The following is a 27479-nucleotide window of genomic DNA, read 5'->3' as shown; positions in this document are numbered from 1 at the left end:
CTGCTCAGTCCGCCGCCTAAACTGGGCAAGGATGGTTGGCGGTGGGATATGTTACAGTTTCAGATTATAATTGATCTTCAAAGGGCACATTTAACACCGCTAATCCACTTCAAAGAGAAGCTGTACCTTCCAACCCCCTTCCTCCGTAGCATCTAACAGCTTTCTTGCACTGTTATTTTCTCTGAAAATTCGTTCCACAGCCTTATAGATGTGCTGAACATCTTAGCCCTCCTGGATTTCCAGGGTCTCCCAATCTTCAGCTATCAGCTGCCTGAAACACAGACTGACCTGTTGGCTTGGTTCCCATATCCTGCTCTGACGGATCTGTTCAGCTTGTCCCTGATGACTTGGATACAGTGGCTCTATCTGATATTATGAGCTGGCCAGTATGGGAGTGCCGGACCTGACAGCTGTTGGCACTGTGGCCATGATGGAATAAACAAAGACTTTTCTGTTTTGGAGGCTGCCAGGCTGTCAATCTTCAGGCAGGGAAAGGATCGCTCACTGTTTCCTTCCCCTCCTGCTTCTTAAACGAATACAATACTCCATTTTAAATGTGCAAAATGGATCTTCCCCCCCCCCACACAACTGAGCATCTGGGAACTTAAAACAGACTCTCCTAGTAAACAAAAAGAAGCAGCTTGATTAGTTTTATGGCAGCAAAAGTGGGCTAATCACTAAAACTGCTTCTTATACTGTCATGGTTCAGATAAATGGGTTTAGCACAGCAAGCAGCCAAAGGGCACGCATTAGTGGCTCCTTCTGCAGCAGAGGAGGCGAGCATGCTCAGCGGATCACCCCTCGGAGGCACCAGCCTGCTGCCTGTGAAGTTGGTGGCAGACTTCCCACTGACTTCAGTGGAGCTGAGATTGTGCTGTAAATAAATATATCTGCTTCCAAAGGGTACAAGAGACAGATCAAACATGAGTGAGCTTTTCTTGTATCTAGTAAGATCTTTTTCCTCTGTTTCCTCCACGGACTTCTACAGCATTAAATTTTCATTAAAAAGAAAGTGATTTAAAAATTGCATTTACCTAGAGCCTGTGACCATATGCAGCCATACTGCCACATAAAAAGCATGAATATTCTCAGCACCTATTGGAAATAAAGCTAGCTATGCTTCAGTTGTGGCATGTATAGCACCTGGGTACAACAGTATCCAACCTGGCTTCACCTTTGCTAGCCTTAGATTGAAAGTACCAGCAACTGGTGGCCAGCACCAGCTGGCTGTTGGCACTCTAGAGCCACAGTTAATTTAGGATAATTTTGTTAGTCTGGATGCAGGACTTCGACTATGTTAAATGATCAGGTACAGCCTGGTTTTGTTCACACAGCAGCTGCAGCAGTGAAAAGGTATCACAGCCCTGGGGAATATGAAGAAATCAAGGTGGGAAATATCACCTCCCAGGCAGGAGGGAAAAATGCACAAAGGTTTGGTGTAATCACTGGAGCCTGTAGTTTGGCTAAAACTCGGGGTGGGGGGTGGGGGTGGGTGAGGGGGTGTTAACTTTGAAATATAGAACACTCTGCATTTTATGGAAGACCAGCCTGTTGTTGGTATTAGGTAAAACTATGGCACACCTTGGTAAGTTGGTAAATAGTTGGTAACTAAATGTTTGGAAGTATTGTATTCTATCAGCATATTGCTACAAGCCCTTCAAAAACAGTTTTATGCGATATCAAGAAAATGCAAGGTAGTTTTCCATATCTTGAGTGAATAACTGTACCAGCTCCTCCAGAACAAATACTTAGATGGATGGATATAGGATTTGATTTCTGACATTTCATGTGCAACAGTGGCATTTGTTGGTGCAAAGCAGAGTCACTGTTCACGTATATTATAATCACAGAAGAAACTCAGCATTTTGGTGCTTTTTGGTTTCAGTACTGGCTTCTGTTCCGTTGTGTTATTTATCCATTTCTCTGACAAACTTTCACCTAAAAACAATTAAGATACATGAAGTTATTAAGTTGAGGTTCTCATCTCTTGTCACTTCACCACCGAGTCAGCTGCCAGCAGCCCCTTCCCTACAGCACGTTGCTGCTTTGGGAGGTTTTCCAACCAACCGTTTCTGCCCAACCCTGGAGATCTCACCAAACCTGGACACTCTCCTTCTTCACAGAAAGCAATAAACAAAATATCTGCTTTCGACTGACTGTAGCAAACAAGCAATTCCACGTGCTTGTGTGAGAGAGAAGCCATTTGGTGCGGTTTTTTGCTTCAGCAAATGCATTCACACCAGCTGCAACCCTCAGCTCTGCTCCTGAGCCTTGCACGGCTCTTCCCTCATCCCCTCCTTTCACAGTACCAGTGCTGAGCAGGGAGATGCTGTGTATATCTGCTGTCAGAGTAGCTCTCTGGGCTGGTGGGAACTGACAGATGGTTTCTCTGAAATATTTCCAAAAGAGGGAAAAAACAAGAGCCTCCCAACCCACTGCAAGTCCCTTGCTACGGCTGCATTGGTAAGGCAACACGCTTGAAGGAACCAGGGGAAGCAAATGAAGCAAAGAGAAGGGCTAGGTTAAAATAGACACTGAGGTCTCAAATCAGAGTCCTCGATGCAAATTTTTGTGTAATCTAAATTTCCTTTCTATTCCCCAATTGCTCAGCTGTTGCCCATTTTACAAGGAGAGCAGACCCAAGCAAATACGAAGCAGAAAAGCCTTGAGAATTTTTCTAGGAACTGATGTTTCTCTTTCAGCTATGGAATTCGGATTTCTTACTTCTTCATTTACTGTTTGGTTGAAACAAGGCAGCACATCCTAGCAGTTGGCACAGGAAATGGGGACGCTTCGTCTCTGTGCTTGAATTTCTCACTGTTTAATTGCATGAAGGCCGGTGACACTGTTAGACGCCTCAGGTGTTGCAGTGACTCTCACCCAGGCGCCCCAGGGACAGCATCATGCTGTCAACAGCTTTCAGACATGCAGGCGGAAGAAACAAAGCTGCAACTCCAGGGCAGAGGGGACCTGTAACAAACCTGGTGCATCCCCACCTTCCCCAGTCTTGCACGCAAAATGGAAGTCAGAGAGTTGAGGGGGGCTGTAATAATTATGATGTCCCCCTGAAGTGGCATGATCAAACCTTCGCTAGATGTTGGGCAGTAAATATATTGTCAGGGCCAGTAACATCAACCCGCTCCCTCTATAGGTAATATTTGCACTCCCTGATATATGTGTATTCCCTCTAACAGGCTACATGTACTGGCCAGAAAAGGCCTCCACACAGGTTTCCCAGCAAATGCTCAGTGCACTGTCCCTCCCTCCCACCTCCATTGTACTGTAGGTAAATCACGCCATATTCACTAGATGGAGGGAGGGAGGGAGGGCAGAGCAGAGGAAGAGTGTGAGGCTTCACCGTTCCTACTCAAACCATGTGCTCATCCTCCTTTGCTCCCCAGCTTGCTCTCGCACCATTGGTTCAATACCTGACATCTGAGCTTGACTGTTTTCTTGTTACATCTTCCATGCATAACAACACACTACATCATGGATTTCTCTAGGAATATACCCTTTGCTGGAGCATGGTTTTTATAGAGAATACGGGGCAGTCCAGATGAGGAATCATTTGTAACACCCACATCCAAGTCAAGCATCCAGAGAGCAGCTCTTGCTGGAATCAATACTGTCTTTAATGACAGCACCGGACTGCCGGCTCTTCAGAGAAAGAGGTTCTGGCTCCAGTTCTTCACTGCCTCCTATTTTTGGGCAAGAAAATGGGCACGACACTCATTCCATCGTGGTAATGCAATTACAGCAGTTGCTACTCTGCTCACAGCTGCGCAAACCGCGCACAAAGTGCTACGTGAGGGACAAAGTGTGCGCGTGGCGGTGGAGGGTCATGTTTGGGGCTTTGAGATCCCCCAGCGCAGCTGCAGTCTTGTCTGCTGGCGACCTGCATATGATGGTCCCGAGCTGGGCTACGAGGGCAGGTCAGGGCCGCCTGGGAACGTGATGCCGGCCCTGGGGCAGGGGGGCTGCTGAGCGCTCGGGAGCTGACCCGGCTGCAGGTACGGAGGGGTCTGGGGAGCGTCTGTCAGAGCCACCAGACTCTGCTGTAGGAGTAAAAGTATTGCTGCTCTTCATTAGGGTTGGCACCGCGGTTTCTTGGTGAGCATTCTGAGCGTGTTCACCCTGCTGCTGCTTCCATCGTCTCCACCATGCTTTTGCTTTTCAGGGTATTTATTAATTTCTCTCCATTTCCAGAGCATAATTACACTGAACATATTCCAAAGCACAGTAAATCCCTCCCTGTCCTCAAGGCTCTCCCAGTACTGATCTTACCAGCATTTTCCTTGGCCTCAGGTTAACCCCTGCACTGCCAGGATCTCTAGACCGCTGATGAAGGAGGTGCATTAGAGACTCCATGTTACTACTGAGTGATTTGCCTTCCAGTATCTCTCAACCAATTTGAAGTGGATATGGAGCTATTATAGCCCAGAAAAAAGGTTGCTAGCAGGGTGTTTTTTTTGAAGGAGCAAATATCAAAACACTGTGCCTTTCTAGCCCTGGGAGACACAGAGAGGTCACAACTCTTTGGGAACAGTATTATGCCACAGACAAAAGTTATTTTAGCTTATCTTTCTTATTTTTTAATGATATTAAATAGCATTCTCTCTCTCTCCTTGGCGTACATTCTGACTAACTCGTATCTCACCATAAATCAAAAGCATTTCAACTAATCTCAGCAAAGACTGACTCAGTGGAGAGTAGGATTTTGGCCAGGTAATTAGGGCATGAAAAATAGTATTGTCATGAGGCTTCAAAATTTCTCTCCAATATTTTTGCAATAATCTCTCTTCAAGGTGATCAGGCAGCAAGGGAACCTGCTTAATAATTAACTAAACCCAAGAACCCTCCCCTATGTAAAACCTATGTTGATACCCAAAGTAAATAACCAAAGTCACTCTTGGATTCATTGCTTTGTTACACAGATATTTGTGCTGATAAAAAGTGGTCTATTTCAACACGTTTTTATCGTGCTCCTCATTGGCAGAGGTTTGATAGTGTCTTCTGATAATTAATAATATAAAACACCAGACTGCTCAGTTTTTAGCCACTTTTCCTTTTGCAAACAGGGTTATGCAACAGCACCGTCTGTCATCCACGCCCTTCCCCTCCCAGTCCCATCACTGTCACCTGCACTGCCCAAATTTAAACCAATTGACAGGGGGAGGGAAATAGAGACCTGAAATGTATTGGGTGTCCACAGATTTCATTAAATGAATGGAGACAATAAATACTATTAAAGACCTCAAGTTGCCGCACAGGGTGGAGGGAAGGGTGGAATAGAGATGATTCTTCTTAAATCAGGGACAGCCCACACTGGAGCCCTGCACACGAACCCATGGGAACATGTCTTTGACACCTCTGTGCATGGCTTTCTTCCCATCCCACTTAACTTATTAGTTGAGAAGGCATCCTCTTAATGTGGGATATCATCTCTACTATTTCCACAGGTCACTGATGGGACCATGGGCAAGCGAGTCCATTCCTCTGGGCCTCTCTTCCCCCACTTTCCTCCCCCTTCAGAGCAGCAGTAGCAGCCCCTTCCTCCCCTTCCTGCCCCACAGCTGTGAGGAGCACAAACACAGCGAACATTGTGAGCGACCTTCATTTATCATCTCTCTTGTCTCTAATCCCAAATATATTTCCGTGCTTACAGCAGAAACGTCCAAATACTCTTTCACTATAAGTCCCCTCTTATGAAGTAAATTATCTGATGGTGTCTGAACTAGTGTGCACATCCCTGCACAGACCACGTTGTCCAGGCAGGTACATGCATAGGCTACGGGCCTTTTAGGACCTATCCTTTACAGAGCAAGTGTATTTTATACGATGCTTATACATGTCAGCACTTCACACTTCCTCCCTGCCCCCATCTGGCAGTACAATCAAAGCAGAATCTCACTTACCGAGGCTGCAAGGCAAGCGAATCTGTGTTTCCTTACAGCTTTGTCACCTCATCCTGTTTCACAGCAGAAAGTTCATAGCTGCCCCTGTGACAAGGCTCTTCTGCTACTAAGGGAATGGTTCCACCTTGGGATTGCTCCAGTGTAAGAGGTTTGACCGAGTTCAAGCCCCCATCTACGGGTGCTTCACCCCTTTCAGGTGTGCTAACTTAATTTTTGTCTGTGGTTATGCCCTCAAAATTCTTTGAAGTGGATTTGCTGCTGGGGAAATGGTAATGTAGCATGTCACACAGATTCAACTACTCTTGACAAACATGTAAGAGTACCTCTTACTCCTTGCTACAAAATACTAATGAACACAGTGAAGTCTGGTCTTTAAAAATAATTACCAAAATAAAAAAGGAAATGTGATGTGTCAGTTTGTATTTTATTTTTTTTTGATGGAAGAGGGGCTGATCCAGCTTCTACTAAATTAGGGTTTATTCCTATGCTTCCTACTCTATATTAAAGTATCTTCATTTCCAGACTATAATGTGAATACAGGAACTTATTCAGCCAAGCACAGATTTATCAGGCTGAGAGGGACAGGAGAGGATCTAATGAGGACTAAGCTCAACCCTTCCCACCATGCCCGTTCACAGCTGGGTTCTTAAGAGGCACTAAGTCACGAGGCACAGCTGTCCACCAACACAACCACATCTGACCCTGTCCCAGGAGCTATCCTGGTTAATGCCCCCAGACAGGCAAATCCTCCATAGCAATACAAGAAAGTCAGTGGTGGAATGAGGCAACGTATAAAACAGTTATATATCTGACAGGTGATTCGTTGGGATTTGTCATCAATTTTGTTGAGAACAAAATAGTTATTTTGGCAATAGCTGCTCTATCACACTGTATGAAAACAAAACAAAACAAAACCCAAAATTTAAATCATATCAGAAAAACAAAGCTAGATAAATTTTAAATTTCATCCATTATCGGTCTTTCTTGGGATCTGGTTGATTTTAATTCCTTCCTCTTCTCCACCTGTGCCATGTCATATTTCGGTCCATTTGATGTTGAGCAGTGTGGTACTCCCACTAAGGCTAAGGTAGGACCAGGCTCTTACATTTCCTGTATAGCTGTCAGCGCTGGCTCTATATTTTTCTTGCTTTTCCTATTATCTGCTGCTCATGCTTTGGATTTCTTTCCCACTCTTTGTTCCCAAATGATGCAAGTACAAACCAACTATCTGTAATCTTATAGTCACTCCTTCATTTACAGAGCAGGCACCAACACATCTCTGAGATCGGTCTGCAGCATCCAAGGAAAAATCAATTCCAGACATACTGTATCAATTTCAACACTTTGTAGGAACTGGCAGAGTTTAAATCTCTTTAGCTCTGTATGTCTTGAATCAACTTTGCCTTTTTCTTGCATAGATACAAAGGCAGAATAATCCTCCTAACTTTGAAGGAGTTTAATTCAAGTGTGCATCCGTCCAAAGAAATTAAATAAATGTGTTGCTGCTGATTCACATACTTTTTCTGAGGAAAGGGGAAGATGTGACCGCTGGCTTTTGGAGGCCAAATTTTGATACTTCTAATGAGCATCAGCTAACTTTACCCTAGTCTCACATTCTCCAAGGAAATCAAAATGGAGCAAAGGCTTAATTTTCTTCCCATTCACGTCAGTAAGAAAAGTCACATTGGTTTAAATTAGAGCATGAGTGATCCTAAAATATGAGTCAGAATTGCAAAACCCAGCTTTCATTGGGTCAGGCTTGAAGGGTCTCTTAGACCACAATTCAATACATACTCACCCAAGTTCCTTGCGAGCAAAAATACTGGTTTACCAAATGAGGCCCGAAACCCTGACTCATTCCTTCCTTAACCAAGCTCCACTACATTACTCTAAATATTACCTAGGGAGTTAGAAATTTCTTCTTTCACCCCTATAGCACCATCACGTTTTTCCTTCCCTTCTCTAAGTCTTCTACTCTGTAAGCCTCCACGCTTTGCCCTGTGCCTTTACAGAAACAGCAGAAGCAATAAACTTTCATTTCCCTCTACAAACATTATGAAACTGCTTAATTATTAAAATGTCTGTGTTGTTTCACTGGAGGGAAAAAGTCAAGCCCTGCATGTTCTAATTGTTTGTTTTGTTCTCAGTTTCCTTGGCATTGGGTTCTTTCTTTTCTTTCTTTTTTTTTTTTTTTTTTTTTTTTAAGCTTAAACAAACATTTTTACAGACTCAGCATTCAAAAAGTTCCTGGTGAATTAAACTGGTTGAAGCTCATCAACCTGAATCTTTCAATGGAGAGATGATGAGGGGAGGTGATCTCCTTTTATGATAATATGTCTGTAGGACATCTCCTGTGAATCTGGAAGAATGCAGCTTGCCTTTTAAATCCCAAGGGAGAGTTACAGTCAAAAACCTTACTGAATCTGTAGCTGAGCTACAATCACTGTGTTGCAGAAAGCAATTTCTAATCAAGACTTAGCTAATGCTGTAATAACATGAGGTTCATGAGATTTTTGTGGTTGCCAGGCCCTGGCATGGGGTTCTCTGCACAGAGGCAGCTGCGCGGGCAACACTGCCTCCCCACACCTCACCACGAGCACACCTCGCCGAAAACACACCTCATGGAAAGCACACCTTGCCGAAAGCACACCTTGGCACGAGCACACCTCACCATGAGCACTCCTCGCCACGAGCACAGCTTGCCAGAAGCACACCTCACCACGAGCACACCTCGCAGCAGTGCTGCAGGGCAGCAGCTCCTGTCTGGAGGAGCAGCCTCCTGCCCAAGAGCTCGGGCTCTTACCTCCTGCCTTAAAGCCCTCCTGCCCATGCTGGGAGCTGCCTGTAGGAGCTGCAGGCAGCAGAGAGCTCTTGGTTCCCTCCCTTGAATAAAGCTGCTAGCGCTAAGCTCGAGTCTCCCTCTCTTTGGATTTTCAAGGCCCCTCAGGCCGTGCCCCAGCAGATGGGCAGCTCAGGCACAGTGTATTCCAGCATATCTGAAGCCACCATGCAGGGGATCTGAGCATGTTTTATGGCTCCAGTCCAAGTGTCAGCTAGCCTGGGAGGGGTTCCAGACACACACAACTTCAGGACAAATGGCCAAAGTCTTTTTTTCAGCCTGGAGAAAGTTGGCTTTGTAAAATGTGTCCAGTGATACCTAGACATATGGTGGCTTTAGCTGTAGAGCGCATAATCATGTGCATAATCTGTCATTCTGCACTTCACTTGGTGACAGCTGGGAGGTCACTATAATTATATTGAATTTGGATGCTAAGCAGCAGTGAGTATTTGTCTGTCTGGAGGAAAAGAGAAAATTTGTTTGCAAATGGCTTGTAGCTTAATGTCTTCAAAGTGTGCCTGCCCCTTCTCACTTGTAAGGACCAAGGGTGATCAGGCAGAGGATTAATGAAGTGGACACTCATCTCCTTATCTACTCGAGCTTTTGTTAAAGCTGAGTCAGCCAAATAGTCAGCAGGATGTCCAGGCATGATTAATTTGTGATTGGAGATAGGCTGGTAAAGAAATGCTGGGTGTGTTTCTCCTCTGTCAGGGCTGTGAGTTGGGTTTCATGCATGTGGGATGTGGTGTGACCAAGCAGCTAGTCCATGAAGGAGGTCTCAGCAGTAAGTGGGATGAGATGGGTTACTCTCTAAGTTACAAGAAAAAACAGAAGTGAGATCACTTTGTTCTCCCTTTGCACTGGTTGATTGCTATTTTATCAGAATTGCAACCCCCTTCTCTATTAAAGAATTACTTATCTGTACCCTAACTTGGACTCTTGTTAAGAGTGGGGAATTTTAAGTTAGAGAGAGTCATGCTTGAAGGGGTCATACAGTTTCCCAAATTTCTGCACAAGAGCTAAGTCCAGTTCAATTATCAAGTAACACCCAAAAGATACTAAAGCAAACTCAGAAGGATCCAGATTTAAGCCCAAGAAGAAAGTGGAGTTGTCACAATCCTACCTACCAGAGGCAGAGCACATCATCCTGTGCTCACTTATATAACCTTGCTCTGGTTATAGCAATGCAAATGTTTCAGGACCAAGAAGCTTGGTGGAGGGCAACAATCAGAGTGGGAAGACCACAGTGTGCACTTCCAAGTATGTCTCTCAAAACTATGCTTTTGTGTCAGTTATTCCCTTGGAGGGTAGTAGCACTGGAGGAGCTAAGGCGACTGACACTATAGGTCAATAGGCATCTCGGTTTTTCATGAGCAACTCTCAGGATGACAGTTTGCAGAAGGACTTACTGTACCCAGGAATTTCTCCAAATAATGACTAAGTTTTCCAGGAAAGTTCAGTTATATAGGGTACATACAGAACCATGGTGTGGTGATCTCTGTCAGAGGACATGGCACTCTCTGCTTCAGAATTTGTCCTTAAAATGTCCAGCACCTACAGACGGACAGAACTGGGGCTTCCTATCTGGGTTTTACTCTGCTCCGACTCATAGTTACTAAAGGTCTTTTAAATTGGGTAATGTTACCTGCTCTCAGCTGTGAATGCTTACTGTGCAAGCAAGGTACTGTAACACAGAGCAGTAGGATGGCATAGTGAGGACTTTTAAAAACTTCTGACTCCTTAACAACACATACAGCTAATGTCATTAATTTGTATAATTGTGTTTAGACAGACTGTACTGATGTTTTGCTCTCTTAAACCCAGAGGTCATTTTTAGGATCTGCTAATGCTCTATTTCAGCACTTTACCAATGCTTGCGTGAACTCTCCGGTAATGACTCCCAGAGTACAGTGCAAAATCCAAAGAATCCCCTCCAAACCATTTGCCATCATCTGTCAAATAGAGGTATTTTCCATAAAATCTGGAGGGGTAAAGAACTGTAAAGAACAGATTTATAGGGAACTGGCATTCCTACTTGGGGAGGAGAGGAAACATTCTGGGTTAGCACAAAGGTTTAGAAAACAAAGGACTGAAACATGGCTCTCTACCCTAATGTCTTCCCACAACAGTCCCTGGAGAAAAGTATCACTTATGAAGCACTGATCCTGCAAGTTAAATGAGCTAAGTTGTGTGATCTGTACATTCAAGAATGGGGTCACTTCTTGCATGAGATGTGTGATGCCACAGGTTGCTCTCAGAGAAATGTGACACACCTGAAACAAAATGGATCAGTGTTTCTGCTTTCCAGGTCTTGCTATTGTGTAGATACAGAAGTATGGAGGAGGTGTGTGATACTTTGTTTAGTGTGCACTGCAAAGAAATTCTTCCCAGTCACACAGCCAAGTTTAAAGCTAAATTCAAATGAAAAGTAATTCATTTCAATAAAGAGAAATTAAAAGTTGCAAAAGATAACACTTCCCAGACAAAACTGCTGAGGCAAATGATTTCCTCATCATCCTTGGAAGCAGAAGTTTACTTGGGAAAAAGTGACTGGAAATTAGTCAAGAGTATCTGTCCCACAACTTTGCACGGGGAACTGGATCAGATTCAGCTCTGGTGGGTGAAAAATGGCAAGGGACAGAGTTCTGCCAGCTGCCCTTTCTCCCTCCCTGCTCACAGGGGATGCTCTGGTACCAAGCTGAAGCCTTTCTCCTAAGAATAACCGTCAGATAAAAATTCCTATGGACTGCTCCAAATTCCTTAACTACCACTAATCAGGTCCCTCACTGTGTAAGTGCCTAAGACACTGTCACCGGGGGTGACAAAATGCAACCACCCCTGGAGAACTGCCAGGGCTAAGCCAATGCTGGTTTTGGCCAGCTCGTGCTCCACCCTGCTGTCTCATCACACGCGCCAGTCAACGGCCATGCCACAAGCAGACAACTTTCTCTTAACCACTAACTGAGAAACGCAGGGATACCTCTTCCCCTTGCCTGGACCATAAAGCACCAGGAAATGTGGCAGAGAAATGCTGGTCTGCTGGTGCCTCTTCTAGCAGTGCCATATGACAGCCTCCAAAAGGTGGAGGGTTAGAACTACCTCTTGCAACTGCTGCCTGGTTTTGGAGGGCTGGTGCCCAGGGCTGGCTGGCACCTGATGGAAATGGGCACATGAGGTGCAGAGCCCAGGAGCCGGCGCTGCGGGGAAGCAGTTACTTGTGGGGGGACAGGTGAAATGCCAATGAGTCAGTTGGCAAAATGAGATGGCACGTGTGCATTAAAGGGTGACTGAAGTGGGACAACTTTTAAAATCATCATAAGGCATTTCCCCCTGAACAGAAGTTCTTCACTGAGCAGAGGAGATAGAGTTCAGGACAAATTTTGAAAGCATTCTTGTCCGTAACAATGCAACAATGATCAAGCAATTGTATTTCTCGTCATGCCCTCCATGGTGATTTTGCTTGGCCCACCTACTATTTGGAACCTGGTGTCTAACACTGGCTGAAAGGTGTTCAGGGCTCTGAACACATCTGGCTGTTGCATAAAGTCCATACCTACTTTAAACTAGTATTAACTCAAGACCAGCATGAGGAAGAACTGAGGTCAGTCTGTTTTTCAAAAGGAAAAATGTCTCTTTACCTGGACAAATCAAAGCAGATCACCATTCTACTTAGAGAAGGAGAGTAAAACACATTTTAAGTAACTGAAGAGCATGTGCAGTCCTAGTGACCTCCTGGGAAAGATTTTGAATTGCAACTGGTCTATGTGTTGTTTATCCAGAACTGATTATGTCTGCACAAATGCACTTATTTTTCTCTGCTGCTTTTCAAAAGATCTCTTTCAATTACCTTGGTTTGAGATAGAAATTCATAGCATCTAACAGATGAACAATCCTGATCGTCACCTCTGATTACAAGAGACTAGACATGGTGGGAAACTTGAAGTTTTGCCTTATTTGCTTTAGAGCTTTTATTCTTTTTATTCTTGATCCAAAGTCCACTGGAGTCCAAATGAAAGTTTCCGTTTCTTTTAGGCTCTAGTTCAATACCTTTGCCAATAGTCATTTAGTCACAGCCTGACTGCTAGCACATGTAATCAAAACAAGTCTTGCAACTAGATGCTAAACAGTATTTGTGGACAGCAGGGGCTTACCACAGACTTTCAAGCTAGAGAAAGAGGCTCTTTAGGTCACTCCTGAGGTACTTTGGCAGGGTAAAGATGGAGGCATGAGTGCTCAGCTGATGGTGTCAGTCTGGCACAATTTTCTCAGACAGATTGCTTCTAAAATGACTGTAAAGCAGCAAACTTTCCCCTAACAAACCCATTCTGATATTCCTTGCCTGGATGTACAATAACTTGGGAATACAGGTTGTTAGAGCTGAGGCATGTAGTCTCTCAAAAACAGAAAGCTTTTTTTTTGCCCACTGCAGCCAGGTTTTGTTACAGCCATTTAAATGGATGAACTGTTACACAAAGTTGGTTGCTCTATTTATTTTTTCCCCCATTTTCATTTGTATTAACTTACTCTCTGCAATCCCTGTGGAACAGAAATCAATCATCTCTTTAATAAAATTCAGAGCTATTAATTTTGGCATCCTCTGTGCAATAAGCAGCTTTATTTCGGATTGTACGTTGCCTACATTTTGCACCACAGACAGCTTTACAGGATAAAGCAAGAAATATAGCAATCAATAGTAGAGGCAAAAAAAAAGATGACAGAACCAGGTTGAACCTTTCAGGCATTGTGTTTTTTTGGGTAGGAGGTAGTCCAGGACTACATTGTCCTGTGGTTGTTAGAACAGGATTTTTAAGCTCAGAGTTTTTATTAGATTCTTTCCCCTATACTAAAAACAGTAAACATACAATCGAGGTCTATGATTTTTGTGTAAAATGACTATCTAGCCACCAATCACATCCTTAGAAATGGCCCTTAATGTTTATCAAATATGCAGGTTAGAAAGAAAACAAGACTCAGGTGGCCTGGATCATGAGAGGAATCACTTAATTAATTTGAGGGAGATTTAAGGGAGAGAGAAGACTTGTTGGTAAATCAATTATCTCTTTTGGAAGGTAGGGAAAACACAAAGAAGAAAGTGTATGTTTTAGGTTTTAGTTTGTTTTTTGTTTGTTTTTTTTTTTTTTTTTTCCCCTATTTTGCTGGGTTTTGTGCAAATGAAGCTTTTCTTGCCGATCTTCACTTACTATGTTACTGTGGATAGTCTTAGAGCACAAACAGGTTTGTTGATTTTTTTTTTTTTTTTTCTTTCTTTCCTGGGCTATAGTTTCTGTTTGTATATGTGTTCCTATGTAAATTGTTCATTCTAGTTTCTCCTTTGCATGGAGCAAAAATAAGTAACTTACGGGTTTGCAAGTCTACTTAGTAAGAGTCTTCCTGTCCTGTAACTCTTCAGCTGATGAAATATTGACATATGAGTGCAGTAAATCAAAATATCAAAATGACCTGTAAACTAACATCAACTCTTGCTGGTTACAGTACTGTTCTGCAAATTCTCTTAAGCTTAAATCATTCTCCTGTTGACTTTGTATGAAGACCTCATGTGGCAGAAATAGAGATAGTTATTGAGACTTTATTCTGGCTTTGAGCTGAGGACACCGTGACTCATTCTCACCTGGTTCTTAGATGTCATCATTCTGTGAAGTTGCTCTCTGAAAACCCCTTGAATATCTGTTGCACTTGATATGGCTGCTCTCGACTTTGTTTTTAGCACTAAACTATCTATGACAAGCTAACCAATAAGTAGTTGTCATAATACATGATAAGTTTTCCTTTGTCTTTATGGATAATATGGACTGCTCCCCCAAATGCAGCTTCTAGCTTTCTGATTGACTCTCCAGTTTGTTGGCTCCCATGTGATTCTCCAGATTTGACATGTGAGATCAGTCACTATTATCAACTCTAGATTAGTTGGGAGATTAATTCTGATGAATGCAAAGAATTCTTGGCATTTAACAATTTCTGTTTCAGAATGTGGATTATCAGTTTCACAGTCTTCTGAAGTGTTATCCCTGTGTCTTCCCTAATGATTTGTGATATAGAAATGTGATCTACTGTGATAATAGGCCTTTGCAGGCCAGGTCTAACAATCACACCATTACTGCCTTGCATATTCTTTGTCATAGTATTTCACACTTGTTCATCTGCACGTAGTAAGTTATCCTTACCATGGTCCACAGACCTTCTCAGCCCCTTGTTTTTATTTTTTTCCTTGGAGAATACCTTTAGTTGGTGAAAACAAAATTTTCTATTTTGGATTTGATTAATATCTCGTGAGAAGACTTGGGGAGGATGTAACACCCTCTTGAGGAGACTGATACAAACAATAGCCTCTCCGAAACAAAACTGTCTTTTGTAAACCAATATATAGTCCCCTTTATAGGATGCTAGCTGGCTTGAAATTTGTTTCAGGGATTTCATATAAGTTTCTCATGTAGCTATCTGGTGGATGCAAAAGAATCTAGAAGTGTTATTGTCTACACTATTACCACACTTTATCATTTCCAATGATAGTGAACCTGTGGTATTTCACTTTGCAGTATTTAGACCTGGAATATGATTGTGGTTTTAGGCCACTCTTAGAGGATGACATATAAATTTGTTCTGGAGTGACTGTAGGTGGCAACTGAATCTTTAGATGCTGCACCAACTGTGTGGGTCTTGAAAAGTAGCCACATCATCTTTCTTTAGAGCTTATCTTTGCAGATGGAATGCTTATGCTTCAAGCCAGCTATAAGAAATTGTATATAGTGTAAACTTCATCAGATATCACCAGCAACATATAAATGGAGGGGTAGTAGATATATAAGTGAACCTGATATTGTGTATCCAGATTTAATTTAAGCAACTATCCTGAAAAAGCTATCGATCAGGAAAGCTAGTACTTACATAAAGAGATGCCAGTAAACCATGTAAACAAACCTGTCCCTGATCAAACAGGAATTATTTTTTTTGAATGGTACTGCTTTCTTTACACTCCTAGCTGCAAGGGGATCTCTTCAAATCTTAATTCATTTGCAAGGATGCAACACACACAAGTTGATCCAGTCATATTTAAAGCTGCAAGATGTACAGTCTCGGAGATCTGTGCAGTCTAAAGAACAGCTCAGTAATGTTTCTTAAAGTACTGTAAGATGCTTAAGTGGCTGCTGCAATAGAAACACAGTCTGTTCAGTGGCTGAACATCTTCTGCTTTTCCCCAAGAAGAGTGTGGGATCAGACCCCTCCCCTCCTACACACAGACACATACCACAGTGTCAAAGCAGATACATTTCACCTGGTTCAGCAAGGCAACTGGTTTATAGAAAACAGCTTTGGTTTACTGTGGCTGCTCGCTGCTTCACAGACTCCTTGTAAGACTTGATCAGCTCCCACACAGAAGCTGTTAGTTTTCTGCAGTTAAACATGCTGTTCAAGGAAAAAATTCTGTGGGCTACAGCTATACGTGATCCTATCTTCTCATGATGAGATTTTCTTAAGTATTTTAACCATGATTTTCTGACTGAAAAAAAATAGATGCCACTTTGAGAGTGGAAAAAAGAGATGTACCTAGGTAGATTTTATTTTTAAATTAGAAACACCATGTGATGGGACTGGGAGTCTCCAGTAAAGCACTGGGCAAACTGGCACTCAGTAGGGAAAGGTGAAGAAAATGCTGGATTTCCAGTGGCAATGGGAAACTATTTCTCTGTTAACAGAATGTATCTTCAACTACTATTATCAGCATGAGTCTTCGTACAGATGTGGATCTGAGCTTTGGTTACAACACTGAATAAGGCAAATCATAAACCGATTGGGTTTTTCTTAATTCAATACATTTCAAATAGATCTCACTAACTTTTAACTTGAATTTCCTCTTCATTTAATGCATTTTTTTTTCTATGGATAACTCTCCCCTAGAACTGTGGTGTCTTTTCAGCTGACTTGAGTCAGGGTGGAATCTGTGATCTGTGTTTGTGCCAGCAGTATGTACTGTTTTCATAGGCTTCAAATGCATGAAATACATTATTTTCAGTGAAAGTTCTCTGGCATCCCTGATTTGACTTCCTTTGCCCAGCCTCTTCTGGCATAACCTGATCCTTGGAGTTAAAATTACTAGAGGCAGGAGACATATCCTTGCACATCCTTATACTGTATGCACCATTAAAGGAGCCCAGACTCCTGTATATGCTTTACTGAAGTTGTTAAGGTATCAGTCACTTTAGTTCTTCAAAACTCTGTAGGTGCCAACAAATTCTAAGTTTAATAACCATGGTTTGTTTCTGAAATGTAGCCTTAGCAGGTAACAGTTGCCACCTTGGAGTTTTTGCTGTGGTCTGTCAAGACTGAGAAATCCGTCTGAGTGCATGAAAAACTCAGCAAATCAAAAAGATGCCCATCTGATTTTCAGATACTGTCTTTTTATTTTGCAAAGCTGACATGTACTAGATTTAGTGTACAAAGTCATGCTCTCTTGAGAACAAGTAGAAGAAATTAATTGCACTTCATCTCCAGTACTCAACCGTATCACTATTCTGCTTTTCTTAAGCAAAGCACGTATTTCTAGTTCTCTGGGCACTGTATCTGTCTCAACACTCTCACTGCTTATGACAGAACGCTGTATGTGTTACAGCCAACACTTCTGATTCATAGATACACTTATTCCTAGAACCTTTATTTTGTCTTGTTCCAGATGTGTCTTGTTCCATGTGTTATTCTAGCTCTGCATAAAATGGAATATTTAATAACAATCCTCTATGGTATTTTCACCTAAGAGAAATCCTCTGAATGCCTCTGAGTCTTGCCAGCAAGAGCCAGGACCAAGTCTACCTCTGGACTAGGACTATAAATGTTTCAAAGTTTTGTTTCACAACGCAAAACAGAATCCAAAGACCTGGTTCATAGAGTCTCTGCTCCTTGACCCTCTCCTGCCAGAACAGCTCATGTTCTGTTTGCACCTTCACAGCTACAATGAAATATGAAAATATATCCTTATTTGCAGTAAGTTCTGGAATGTCATAGTGTTTGCAAAGTACTCCCACCATGGAGCAGTGCTCAGTGTCAACCTCGGCTGACTGACTCAGTGAAACAGCTCCAATTTCTGCTTGCTGTCAAATATCATTACCTTTGCAGTATGGATATCAGGAGTAGTAAATATTACCAAGGTTAGATATTATGATTTAATCTGTTAATTATTATAGCATTGCCTCTAAGAATTGGTCTTCTTCTCTTCCCAAAACATGCTGCTTCCAATTCTGAAGGGAAATAGTGCTAATTAGCTGTATTATGAAGACATGTGACATCTTGATTCACTAGTTATCTTCCTTTCACTACAGCTAGATAATTGCAGGACCAGAGTTCTTGAAAATAAATACTATATTAGTTATAGACAATGTACAATTGTCCTGGTTAAAAGTTTGGCTTGTACACACTGGCAAGAAATCCCAGGCTAGACAATAAACTCAAAGTTTGTGAGTTTTGTTCTGATTTCACCAAATGGCATCATAATGTCTGTAATGTCCCTAATGCAATTCAAAATGCAATATGATATAGCGTCTGTCTGTACAATGCAGATAAAAAAATAGCAGTAGACTACTTGCAGAACCATGGAATTCAGCATGAATTGATTTGCCCAAAATCTGTAAGTGGGTTTGCTTCTCAGCCTTCTGCTGCCAGTGTCCAGATTTTCCACCAGTGTCCATGTCAGTGTGGATACATGTCTGTTAGCCTCTGCGGAGACTGCAAAGGATGTTCAGATCAAGGATTTTTTTGATGATTATACTTAAGGAGTCTTGTTTGAGAGAAGGATTTCCTCTTTTACTGCACAGGATGCTCATTCTTTATCATCAACTTCTGGTACATCCAGCTAGAGCTGAGAGAGCTTATATATTAGTCCCAGGATCTGAAAATGCAGTATCAAAGCAATAAAAACATGATCACCTGCATGTTTTTCCTTTCCCACATCCGCCGCCACCAAGAGCCTGCCTGAGTTTTAGGCAGACCTGGACAAGCAGAGGAATACTTTCAAACATCCTTGGCGTTATGTTTTGGTGGCAACAGAAGTCAGTCCCACAAAGTCATGTAGCCAGCCAGATGCCTCACAGCCTCTCTGCTGCCTTCTAAAACACTAGCTTTTGATCCCTGACCAATTCTGACCTGTGGTACCTTGGGAAGATATTTTCTTCCCAAGCTTCTCTAAAGACTCATTGTTTTACTTTGATCGCTTTGATGTATATACCTGCCAATCCCAACAACACAGTTAACCATCTTTTTACTCCTTCTTGAATATTTGGGTTTGAAGGATTGATTTGAGACCAGAAATAGAATTCCCTGGTCTGTTCCTACAGCTGTGTTCTCAAATGCTCATCCTTTACTATATTTGTCTATATATCACCTCTCTTGAGAGGGCAGCACAATTTATTTACTTATCTCTAAGAACATATGCATGCCTCAGCAATAAGCTAAATGGTTGGGAATAGACTTTCTTTTTCTACAGAAAAGGCCTAACAAGGAGAGAGGAAACTTTTTATCCTACTATTGTTTACACATGGCTTTAATTATCAGCATGAGACTGTCAGAGCTTTTGGCACTCCAGCCAAACTTTAACACAAGGAAAAAGATGGGTTCTAACCCATGCTATCTGAGCCCATAGCAAAATCCTAGAGTACAGGCAAAAATTGCAGTTATAACCCATATCAGCTGGACAGCATGAATGTTCCATCTGGAGTGGAACTATAACAGGAGCAGCAGGAATGAGACATGCAAGGAAATATCAATATTGGCCTATATCTTCCCTTTTCAGCAACTGAAATTGCTGAGATCTCAACAGCTGCACCTTCATGCTTTTGTTCAATGCTGTGTACACTTCAATCCCACTGTCACTTTATTAGCTGCAGTATGGAGATGTGTAACTTGCTCTGTGACAGGCTGGAAAGCCATTTTGCCACAAGCTTTTCTGCTTCAGTGCAGTAAGGTGACCATTTAAGTATGAACAGGCTTGGCCTTTTGACACCTGTCAGGAGCCTTAATGGTCACTTAATAGATTAGTTTTCAGTGTATTGTCTGTTGCCTTCTGCTTGAGTTGGAAGTACTTCCAGCACAGGTCATTGTAAGTCACCTTAACACTGGTACTTTCTAGGTGTATGTTTTGCTCAAGAGCCTTGCACTGCTCCTTCATGCACTTGCTGCTCATTACTGAAGCAGTATGCTCAGCAACATTGAAAAGCAGTCCAGGTAGCCACACCAAAAAAACAGGCTGACGTGTCACACCCTTCCTTCACAACAAGATCTTCCCCAGATCTGCTAACACATCTCACTTCAAGATTTTTTTTGCACTCTAACATTTCCTGTTATTCATCAGATGACTTCTCTGGCCTCATGTCTTTAACTTGACAAGTGCTCTTGTAGAAACCCCTAATGTCTACACTATACAGTCCCTTGTTTTTCATGATTACTTCTGTGGATAATTAGCAGATGATCCTTGTCCTGTAGACCTTATAAACCCTCTCTTCCTGCTATCAATATTACTCTGTGGCCATGGACTCACACAGTACATCTCCCTAGTCCCAGAACCCTGCAGCGTCTCTGACACCTGCAAGAACTGAACTACATGAAGAAGTGTTTGGGATATGCAACTTTGCATAAACTTGGGCCAGAATTGCAAGGCTCTTCAATCTATCCTTCATTAAAGCTTATGCCCGAAGGCTGGATTACCACAAAACTTGCACAAAAAGGCAGATAAATGGACTCCATAGCAGAAGAAGAGGTTGGGGGAAGACAAGTATGTATCTCAGACTGGTGGATGCTCACTTGACTGACTGCATTTATTTTGGAGATCACATAAGCAAGATAGACTGTGAGAGCACACAAATTATTAAGGGAAGTCAATGACTTTCAGTTCTGTACTTAACTTTTTTGCTAATGTAGTAACAAGCCTTGACATATAAAATTGTAGGTAAGAGAGGCAAGTGATGCTAGGCACCTATATGTCTTCCGGTAAAACATCAGACAGAACTGTAATATATTTTTGAATTAGTAATTTAGAGCATGTCCTATAGCACCACCTAGCAGGCTAATTTAAAAGTGGTCTATATCCCTTGATATCTGAATATAACAATGTGTTTATGCAACAGAAATAGGCTATACTTCAGTCTACTTTCACCTTCCTTGCTGTAGCAGCTGCTTCTTGTAACCAGGATCATGACAACATGGTGATTAGTAAAGTTGAGATCTCTACTTTTCACAATCATATTTACTATAAAGCTCTTAAGAGAAACCATAGTGCAAATGCAATGCTATGCCAGACTCTTGAGTTTTTGTGTAAGAAACTATTGGTTTGTAGTCATCTCCAGCTGGTACAGAATGCAGAAGCACCTTTCAGAAAGTCAGGCTGTACAAACCCACCCAACCCTCCATATTTGTCAGTAGGATAGGTAAGTCTCAGTGACCATCAGGCTTTCAAAATCCATCATTGCACTGTGTTTCAGTTAGTGAGGAATCCGGTGTCCAGTTGTCCATCATCACCTGCATGTACTTTTTCTTTGTATATCTGTTTGAAGCATGAATATCAATGCCAACTTACAAACTGTAAGTTTTGGCAGATGATGAAGCTACACACCGAGGCTGCAGACCCATGGCTATAACATTTCTCTGCTGATATAAAGGGGGAGGTGAAGCTCTCCTCTCCTTTTTTTCTGGCTGTCTCCTGCCTTGTTACAGCCCTGGCACCTTTCAGACTTTTCAATTATCCCATTCAGCTTACTAACCTGGTAGAAAATGATCCCTTCTTTTCCATTACTATGTTTTCTCCTGATAGTGACTTAAAAGCAGTGCACAGGAGAGTGTGATGGATGTTCGATCTGGCAAAAAGTGGTTCAGGAGACAGAGAGGTGGGACAGGTGGGATCTTTGCTCTGACTTCTCCCTTTGGGGGGCAGCAAACCATTCACCTGCCTTGCTATATTGCATAAAACCATAACCTAAGGGTAGAACTGTGCCCTCTCATGAAGGAGTGTGTTTTCTTAGCAATTAGCAACTTGTTTATTGTAAGTTAAATCCAAGGCTGTCATTATCAGCCTCTGTTCACAACAGGGAGGGATGTTGGCTATGACTAGCCAGGCCTATTTAGCACTAGCATTTATAAAATTCAGGAGATCATCTTGTAGGAAAAAGATAGGATAAATATCTTCACTAGGATACTTTCACATAAGTCCTGAATTTGAATGAGGACTCTTAAGTATTCAGTTTACAATCTTAATCCTTTTATATGAAAGCAAATCCCAGGCCAAAAGGTCTAAGAACTGAATCTTTACTGGTGAGGGAAGTCTCAAATCAGAGGCTGCTACAAAGAAAGAAAGAAAGATCTGTCGAAATTAATCTAGGTAGATAATAGCCATGGCTTGCTTTTATTTCTATTCTGCTCTCAACCCACTACAAAGCATTGTTTCCATATGGATTGTGAAAAATGGTTACCTCATGACTGCCTGTTGTGGAGGGACATTTTAAGACAACCATCGAGCACCAACGCATGCCCTTCCTATCGATGGGGCAAAACCAATCTTCTACTGCCCACTATCCAAACTGGCCAAAAGCAATTCTCTGCCCTTGTTTTGAGAGGGCTGCGCAACCCAGGCACAAGGCTGAGGCCAGCGCTGATGGAAGGGTGCAAATCAGCATTGCCAGAGGCATGAGCCCTTCCCCAGCCTTCTCAGAACGCCCAGGCTGCGACACAAACCCACGTAGGATTATTGAAACTACACCAGCCATCTTCTGCTTTGAGCAAATCACAACTTCAGAGCAAATAAAAATCCCTGCATGTGTTACTCTCCTATAAGGGATGACGGAGAAAAATCTGACGTGACAGATGCAAGTTATGCCGCTTATTGCCTTCCCAGTAAGCATTCCTGCACTGCGGTGGGAGGGCTGCGTTAACAGCACATATATCAGGTGTTTTGCAGGAAAACCTCCGGGAGTTACAGCATGAAACACAAGGAACAAGTTCACGGCCCCGGGAGCGAGTCCGCCCGCTCCCCCGCCGCGGCGGCCGCCCGGGGTGTCCCCCTGGGCGCTGACCCGGCTCTCCGCCTGCGGGCCGCGCCTCCCCCGCCGGCGGTTTCTGCCGCCGATTTACTCGAGGCCCCGCGGGTGCCGCTGAGGCGATGGCCGCCATCACGGCGCTGCCGCCCGCCCCTTCCGCCCGCCGTAGCCCCGCCTCGGCCTGGGCCGCGGCGCGGGGAGCCTCGGTAGGTGCGGGCGCGGGGCGCGGGAGCCGAGCCCGGGCCGGGCCGGGCCAGGCCAGGCCGGCCCGAGGCGAGGGCCCCGCCGCGACCGGCCCTCAGCGCCCCCGGCACGGCGGGGAGGGGGGGGGACACGGGCAGGGCAGGGCAGGGCATCGCCCGCCCCTCGGGCAAAGCCGGTTTTAGCCGCTTCCCCTTGCCCCCCCCCCCCCCCCCCCGCCTTTTATTTACTTTTAATTTTTTTTCGACAGTTGAGCTAAATGATTAAATGTGCAGGATATAGTCAGTCTAAATAGCCTTGTAGTTTCCGGTTGCCTGCCTTACACGTAAATTGCTCAAAGTTTATGTATAAAGATGCCATGTGCAATTAGGGCTGGGCTGCAGTGAGATTTTCAGCAGGAGCTGAAAGTCTGTGCTGGGAAGAATTGAAAGCACGAATGCTAAAAAGTATCGAGGACAATTTTCTATTTATTTTCGTGAGTATTGACTATCATGAGAAAATTAGTAGTCTGTGGCATTTCCTGCTTATTCTTGCCTTAGGTGTGTGGCAGGACTGTTGGGCATAATCCATGTAAGAACATAGCCTGGGCTGCAAGGGGTCTGTCCAAAAAGTTTTGAAACCATGCCAGCACAAAGGATAATTTCATTTTAAAAGAATTCTAAAAAAAACTTACCAACTGTTACAATTTTTATGATTGAAGCAGGGAAAAAAAGTTAGTGTTAATTCATTGAAGTGTACCTTGCCCTTTTGGCTGTTTAGGAGAACTGTATAGATAAGCACAGCGCTTCCTGCCCCACTTCCCAGCGGTTCACCCGTGGGCTGCCAGCTGCCCGCCTCTCCGGGTGTGCTTCCCGGCATCCCGAGTCGCTGGCCGGGAGGAGTATTGGCATCCCGTGTGCTTGGCAAGCACCAGTCGGTCATGCAAGAAAGGAGAGCAGAGTAGTTTCCAGCATGGTTTGTCCTTCTCCACACTGGTGTGGACATAAGCTGAGGGTGGGGAATTTTCTCCTTGCAGTGTTCCCAATCTTAAAAATATCTGTTAGCCCCCTTGAATGAGGGCTCTCTAACATGAGTGGGAAAAACTTGGGAAGTCCTTGGCTTGGCCTCACATGTGGATCAAGTGATAGTCTTCACACAGTCATCCCCTTAGAAGTGCTGCCCCCCCCCCCCCACTGTAAATGGCATGACCTTTTCAATCAGATCTAGACTACCAGATTTGCTGAGAGGTCATTAACCCCACAGAGGTCATTTGGATTTAGTATTACCATTTTCTGGTTTTTAGCTCTGTTATCAAGGATATTTTCTCCCGAAATTGGGTTTCATCCAAGCTCTTGGCTCTTTAGTGTGTTTTTCTTAAATAATTTTGTCAAACAAATCACCGCCTCCGGTCTTCAGCAGAATGTAAGAATACCACTGCTTATTACACTAAGAAATGCATATTAAATTATTGTATACTTATATGCATCATTGTTTTTATTAAGCACTCAGTATGTGTTCAGTGCAGTATAAACATTAAACAAGATTATTCTTCCCCTGGTGAATTTACCATCTGAAAGAGCTTCATAGGAAGGAGCAGTAATAATATATCATTAAAACACCGCCTTTAGTTTAATCCCTTTTTGTTTCCCTGTGGTTAATACTCATTTGCTGTTGATCATGACTGGTGTATCCTGGCATGTCACGCAATGCTGTTTTATGATGTTACAGCCCCCAGTTGTCCACTCTACCCCTCTGTGGGAGGTTCTTGTTCAGCATGAGTGGAAGAAGTGAGCATATGTCTGTGTTTCAGCTGCTGCTCTACAAAGCCCAGCAGCATAGCTGAAACCCACCTTTGATGGTACTCTACACTATGACCGTGGTGGTTGTATCAAAGCACAGCTTCCTTCTGCCACCTCAGCTTCCTGTAAGGACAGCTGGAAATACTAATGTCTTCAACAGCTGCAACAAGAGCCTCTGAAGCTCATGTGTTAAAGCCCCGAGAGAAGAGACATTGCAACATGCAAATAGGAACAGGGGCATCCAATTTTCACTAATGTCTGTGGGTTTAGGTGCCTAGTTAGCTTTTATATCTTTATAGTAGCATCATTTTAGGGGAGAATTCTGTAGCCAATGGGATTTTTTAAGAGATTGGAGCTTTCCTGGGCAGAGCACATCATATGGCTTAGAGTATAAAAGGAACTGATACTCCCCAAGGGAAGCAGGACTGTTGAACTGGAGGAGTTGGCAGGTTTGAAAGTTTGTTTCGGCTTATTTAAAGAGTCACAACATAGTTGTCTGCCCTGAAACAATGTATGTTCCAGGTTCTGCTCTGGATTGCATGTACTGTTTGTCACAGAAATTCTTTCAGAGACCAATTTTTAAAAGTAGCCACTGAAAGCATGCTGCTTTCTGAAAATAGCTTTTTGCTGAGTAAGCTAGAACCACTGTCTGGAATTTGAAATCTGAAAAAAACTAGAAAAAACACATACTGTTTTTGTTTGGGTTTGTGGGTTTTTTGTTGTTGTTGGTTGTTTGTTGGTTGTTTTTTGTTTTGTTTTGTTTTTTTTTTTTTTTTAATAGTGAGGTTGACTATCCTTTAGAACAAACTCTAAAGGAAAATTCTGTCTCCTGAAATTTTCAAATCAAAATGTGATCCTATTTTGGAAGTTGTAGTCAAGCTCCAGTTATGGAATTTAGTATGGAGGTAACTCATTACTATTTTTGGAGCTGTACTGTATAGAAGGTTAGTGTAGATTAATTTAATTTTTGGCTCTTTCTGATCTTAATGTCTGTAGTGGAGTGCAATACTAGGATTGTGCTGGCAAGCACTAAACAAGTATGTTGGGTAAATACTGAGTGTGTATTGATTGCCGGGGAAAGAAGGAATTATGGTGGCTTTATTAACGTCTTTATTGTGGTAAATTGGTTTACTGGAGGAGAGGGAGAAGTTAATTTTTCATTTCAATCATTCTATGTTCCAAGACCCCCAAATTAATGAGTATCACTTTCTCTATAAAGGTGTTTTGTTAATGTAAAATAAAATGTTTTGTTGGTTATTGTGCTCTGCTTATTTTCATGTTTTCTGCATTGTTTTTTTAAAATGCTACAGAGATGAGAGACCCATTTATGCACACTTTAATTCCTGATTTTGTGTTATAAACAGGTTAGGATTTGACTATGGCAGTGCAGTTCCTGCGGAAGGCATCTGTGTGGTTAAAGAAGCGCAAGATCACTTTGTTGGCTGCTTCTTGCGTGGGACTGTTTGGCGCTGACCTTTCCTATCATGTGTTTCCTGAGCAGACATTCAAACTGTTGCATGAGTGCTGGTCAGAGGGGCGGCCAGCTGAGCTTTCACAGAGGCTTCATGGTGTCTTTCAGGATGTCCTTCAAGATACTGATGTGAAGTCCACTGACTCTTATCGAGCCTTTGCAGCTTCTGGCTTCCACCCTGTGAGTGCTGGAATCCCCTGGCTGCCTGCAGGCTCGTTGGTGGGCATCCCACCTAACTTCGATAGCACAGCTGAGAATAAAGAAGGAATAGTTGACCATGTTGTTGTGATCAATGGCAAGGAAGTAGACTGGGAGAGCAATGAAGGTGTTGCTTTGAAGGAAGCTCTGACATTTTCCCTTAAAGCTCAGAAGTTTGCCATTGCCAGAGAAGTTGTGTATTTGCAGAACGGCAGCCCTTTAGCCAGTGCAGTTGTGGCTCCAGCTTGCTTAGCTGGTACTTTTCTCTGTGGGAGAGGTATAAAGCTACTCCTGGGTTTATCTCGTGGCCCCATGATACTTCGCAGCATCTGTAACCTCATAACTGCCGGTGGTGGACTAATGTGCTATTACGTTTCTTATGACGCTATGACCTATCACCTAGACTGCAAGGCTGACAGAATGGCAGCTACTGTTTCCAAAGACTACACCAGAGGTGGGATTGAATTTTATGATAAAATCTTGTCCCGCAACAGGATTCTTCGTGGTCTGATGGGCAAAGAGGGGACAAAAATGTATGCCCCGAGTGGTAACCTTTTCCCAAGGCACTGGTTCAGAATAAAGTATACCCCATACACTTACCGAAGAGATTTGATCATTAATATTTTAAGAGAGCTCCAGGCATAGGAAGGGAGTGCTTGAATTTCTTGAATTTTTAACTCATGAATTATGTATTCTCTTGGAACACTGCTGTGCTGCTTTTTTTTTTTTTTTTTTCTTTCTCTGTGTCTTCATTAGAACTTCAGGGTTTATTTTTGCATATACTTCGGAAGGAGTTATTGCACATTCTGTGAATAAAGAATCCTCTCTTAAAATATTAAAGACTTGTTCCAGAAGTGCTCTGCTCTGTGTGCATCTCCAATCACAAGACCACTGAGGAGGGGAACTTACCAGACATTGATCTGGAAGTTCTGCTGCTCTGCTCTGCAATGTCTCCCCGTCAGTGCAGTCTGCAAAACGGGAAGGGTAAAGTCCAATGGAGAGTTTTGGGATCGTTATCATTTAAACTGGAGTGTTTGTATGTGTGTTTGC

General features: G+C 43.0%; 1 protein-coding gene across 3 annotated transcripts; it reads left to right on the top strand.

The window, feature by feature from the left end:
- Positions 1 to 22941: 22941 nt before the first annotated feature.
- Positions 22942 to 27269, top strand: TMEM177 (transmembrane protein 177). Of its 3 annotated transcripts, none has more exons than XM_032991651.2 (2): positions 22942 to 22987; positions 26125 to 27269. In XM_032991651.2, the coding sequence occupies exon 2, from the start codon at positions 26139 to 26141 to the stop codon at positions 27072 to 27074; it is 936 nt and encodes a 311-aa protein (XP_032847542.2). In that variant the 5' UTR covers positions 22942 to 22987; positions 26125 to 26138; the 3' UTR covers positions 27075 to 27269. The 3 variants fall into 3 exon arrangements, with proteins under 3 accessions (XP_032847542.2, XP_032847549.2, XP_032847557.2); XM_032991658.2 differs by lacking the exon at positions 22942 to 22987 and adding an exon at positions 23034 to 23457; XM_032991666.2 differs by lacking the exon at positions 22942 to 22987 and adding an exon at positions 24285 to 24383.
- The last annotated feature ends 210 nt before the right edge of the window (positions 27270 to 27479 follow it).

The sequence above is a fragment of the Tyto alba genome, unplaced genomic scaffold (assembly GCF_018691265.1).
Source record: "Tyto alba isolate M040663 unplaced genomic scaffold, T.alba_DEE_v4.0 Super-Scaffold_7, whole genome shotgun sequence".
NCBI classification, from domain to species: domain Eukaryota; kingdom Metazoa; phylum Chordata; class Aves; order Strigiformes; family Tytonidae; genus Tyto; species Tyto alba.
Note: the sequence above shows the minus strand (reverse complement) of the source record. Positions and strands in the feature narration are given on the sequence as shown.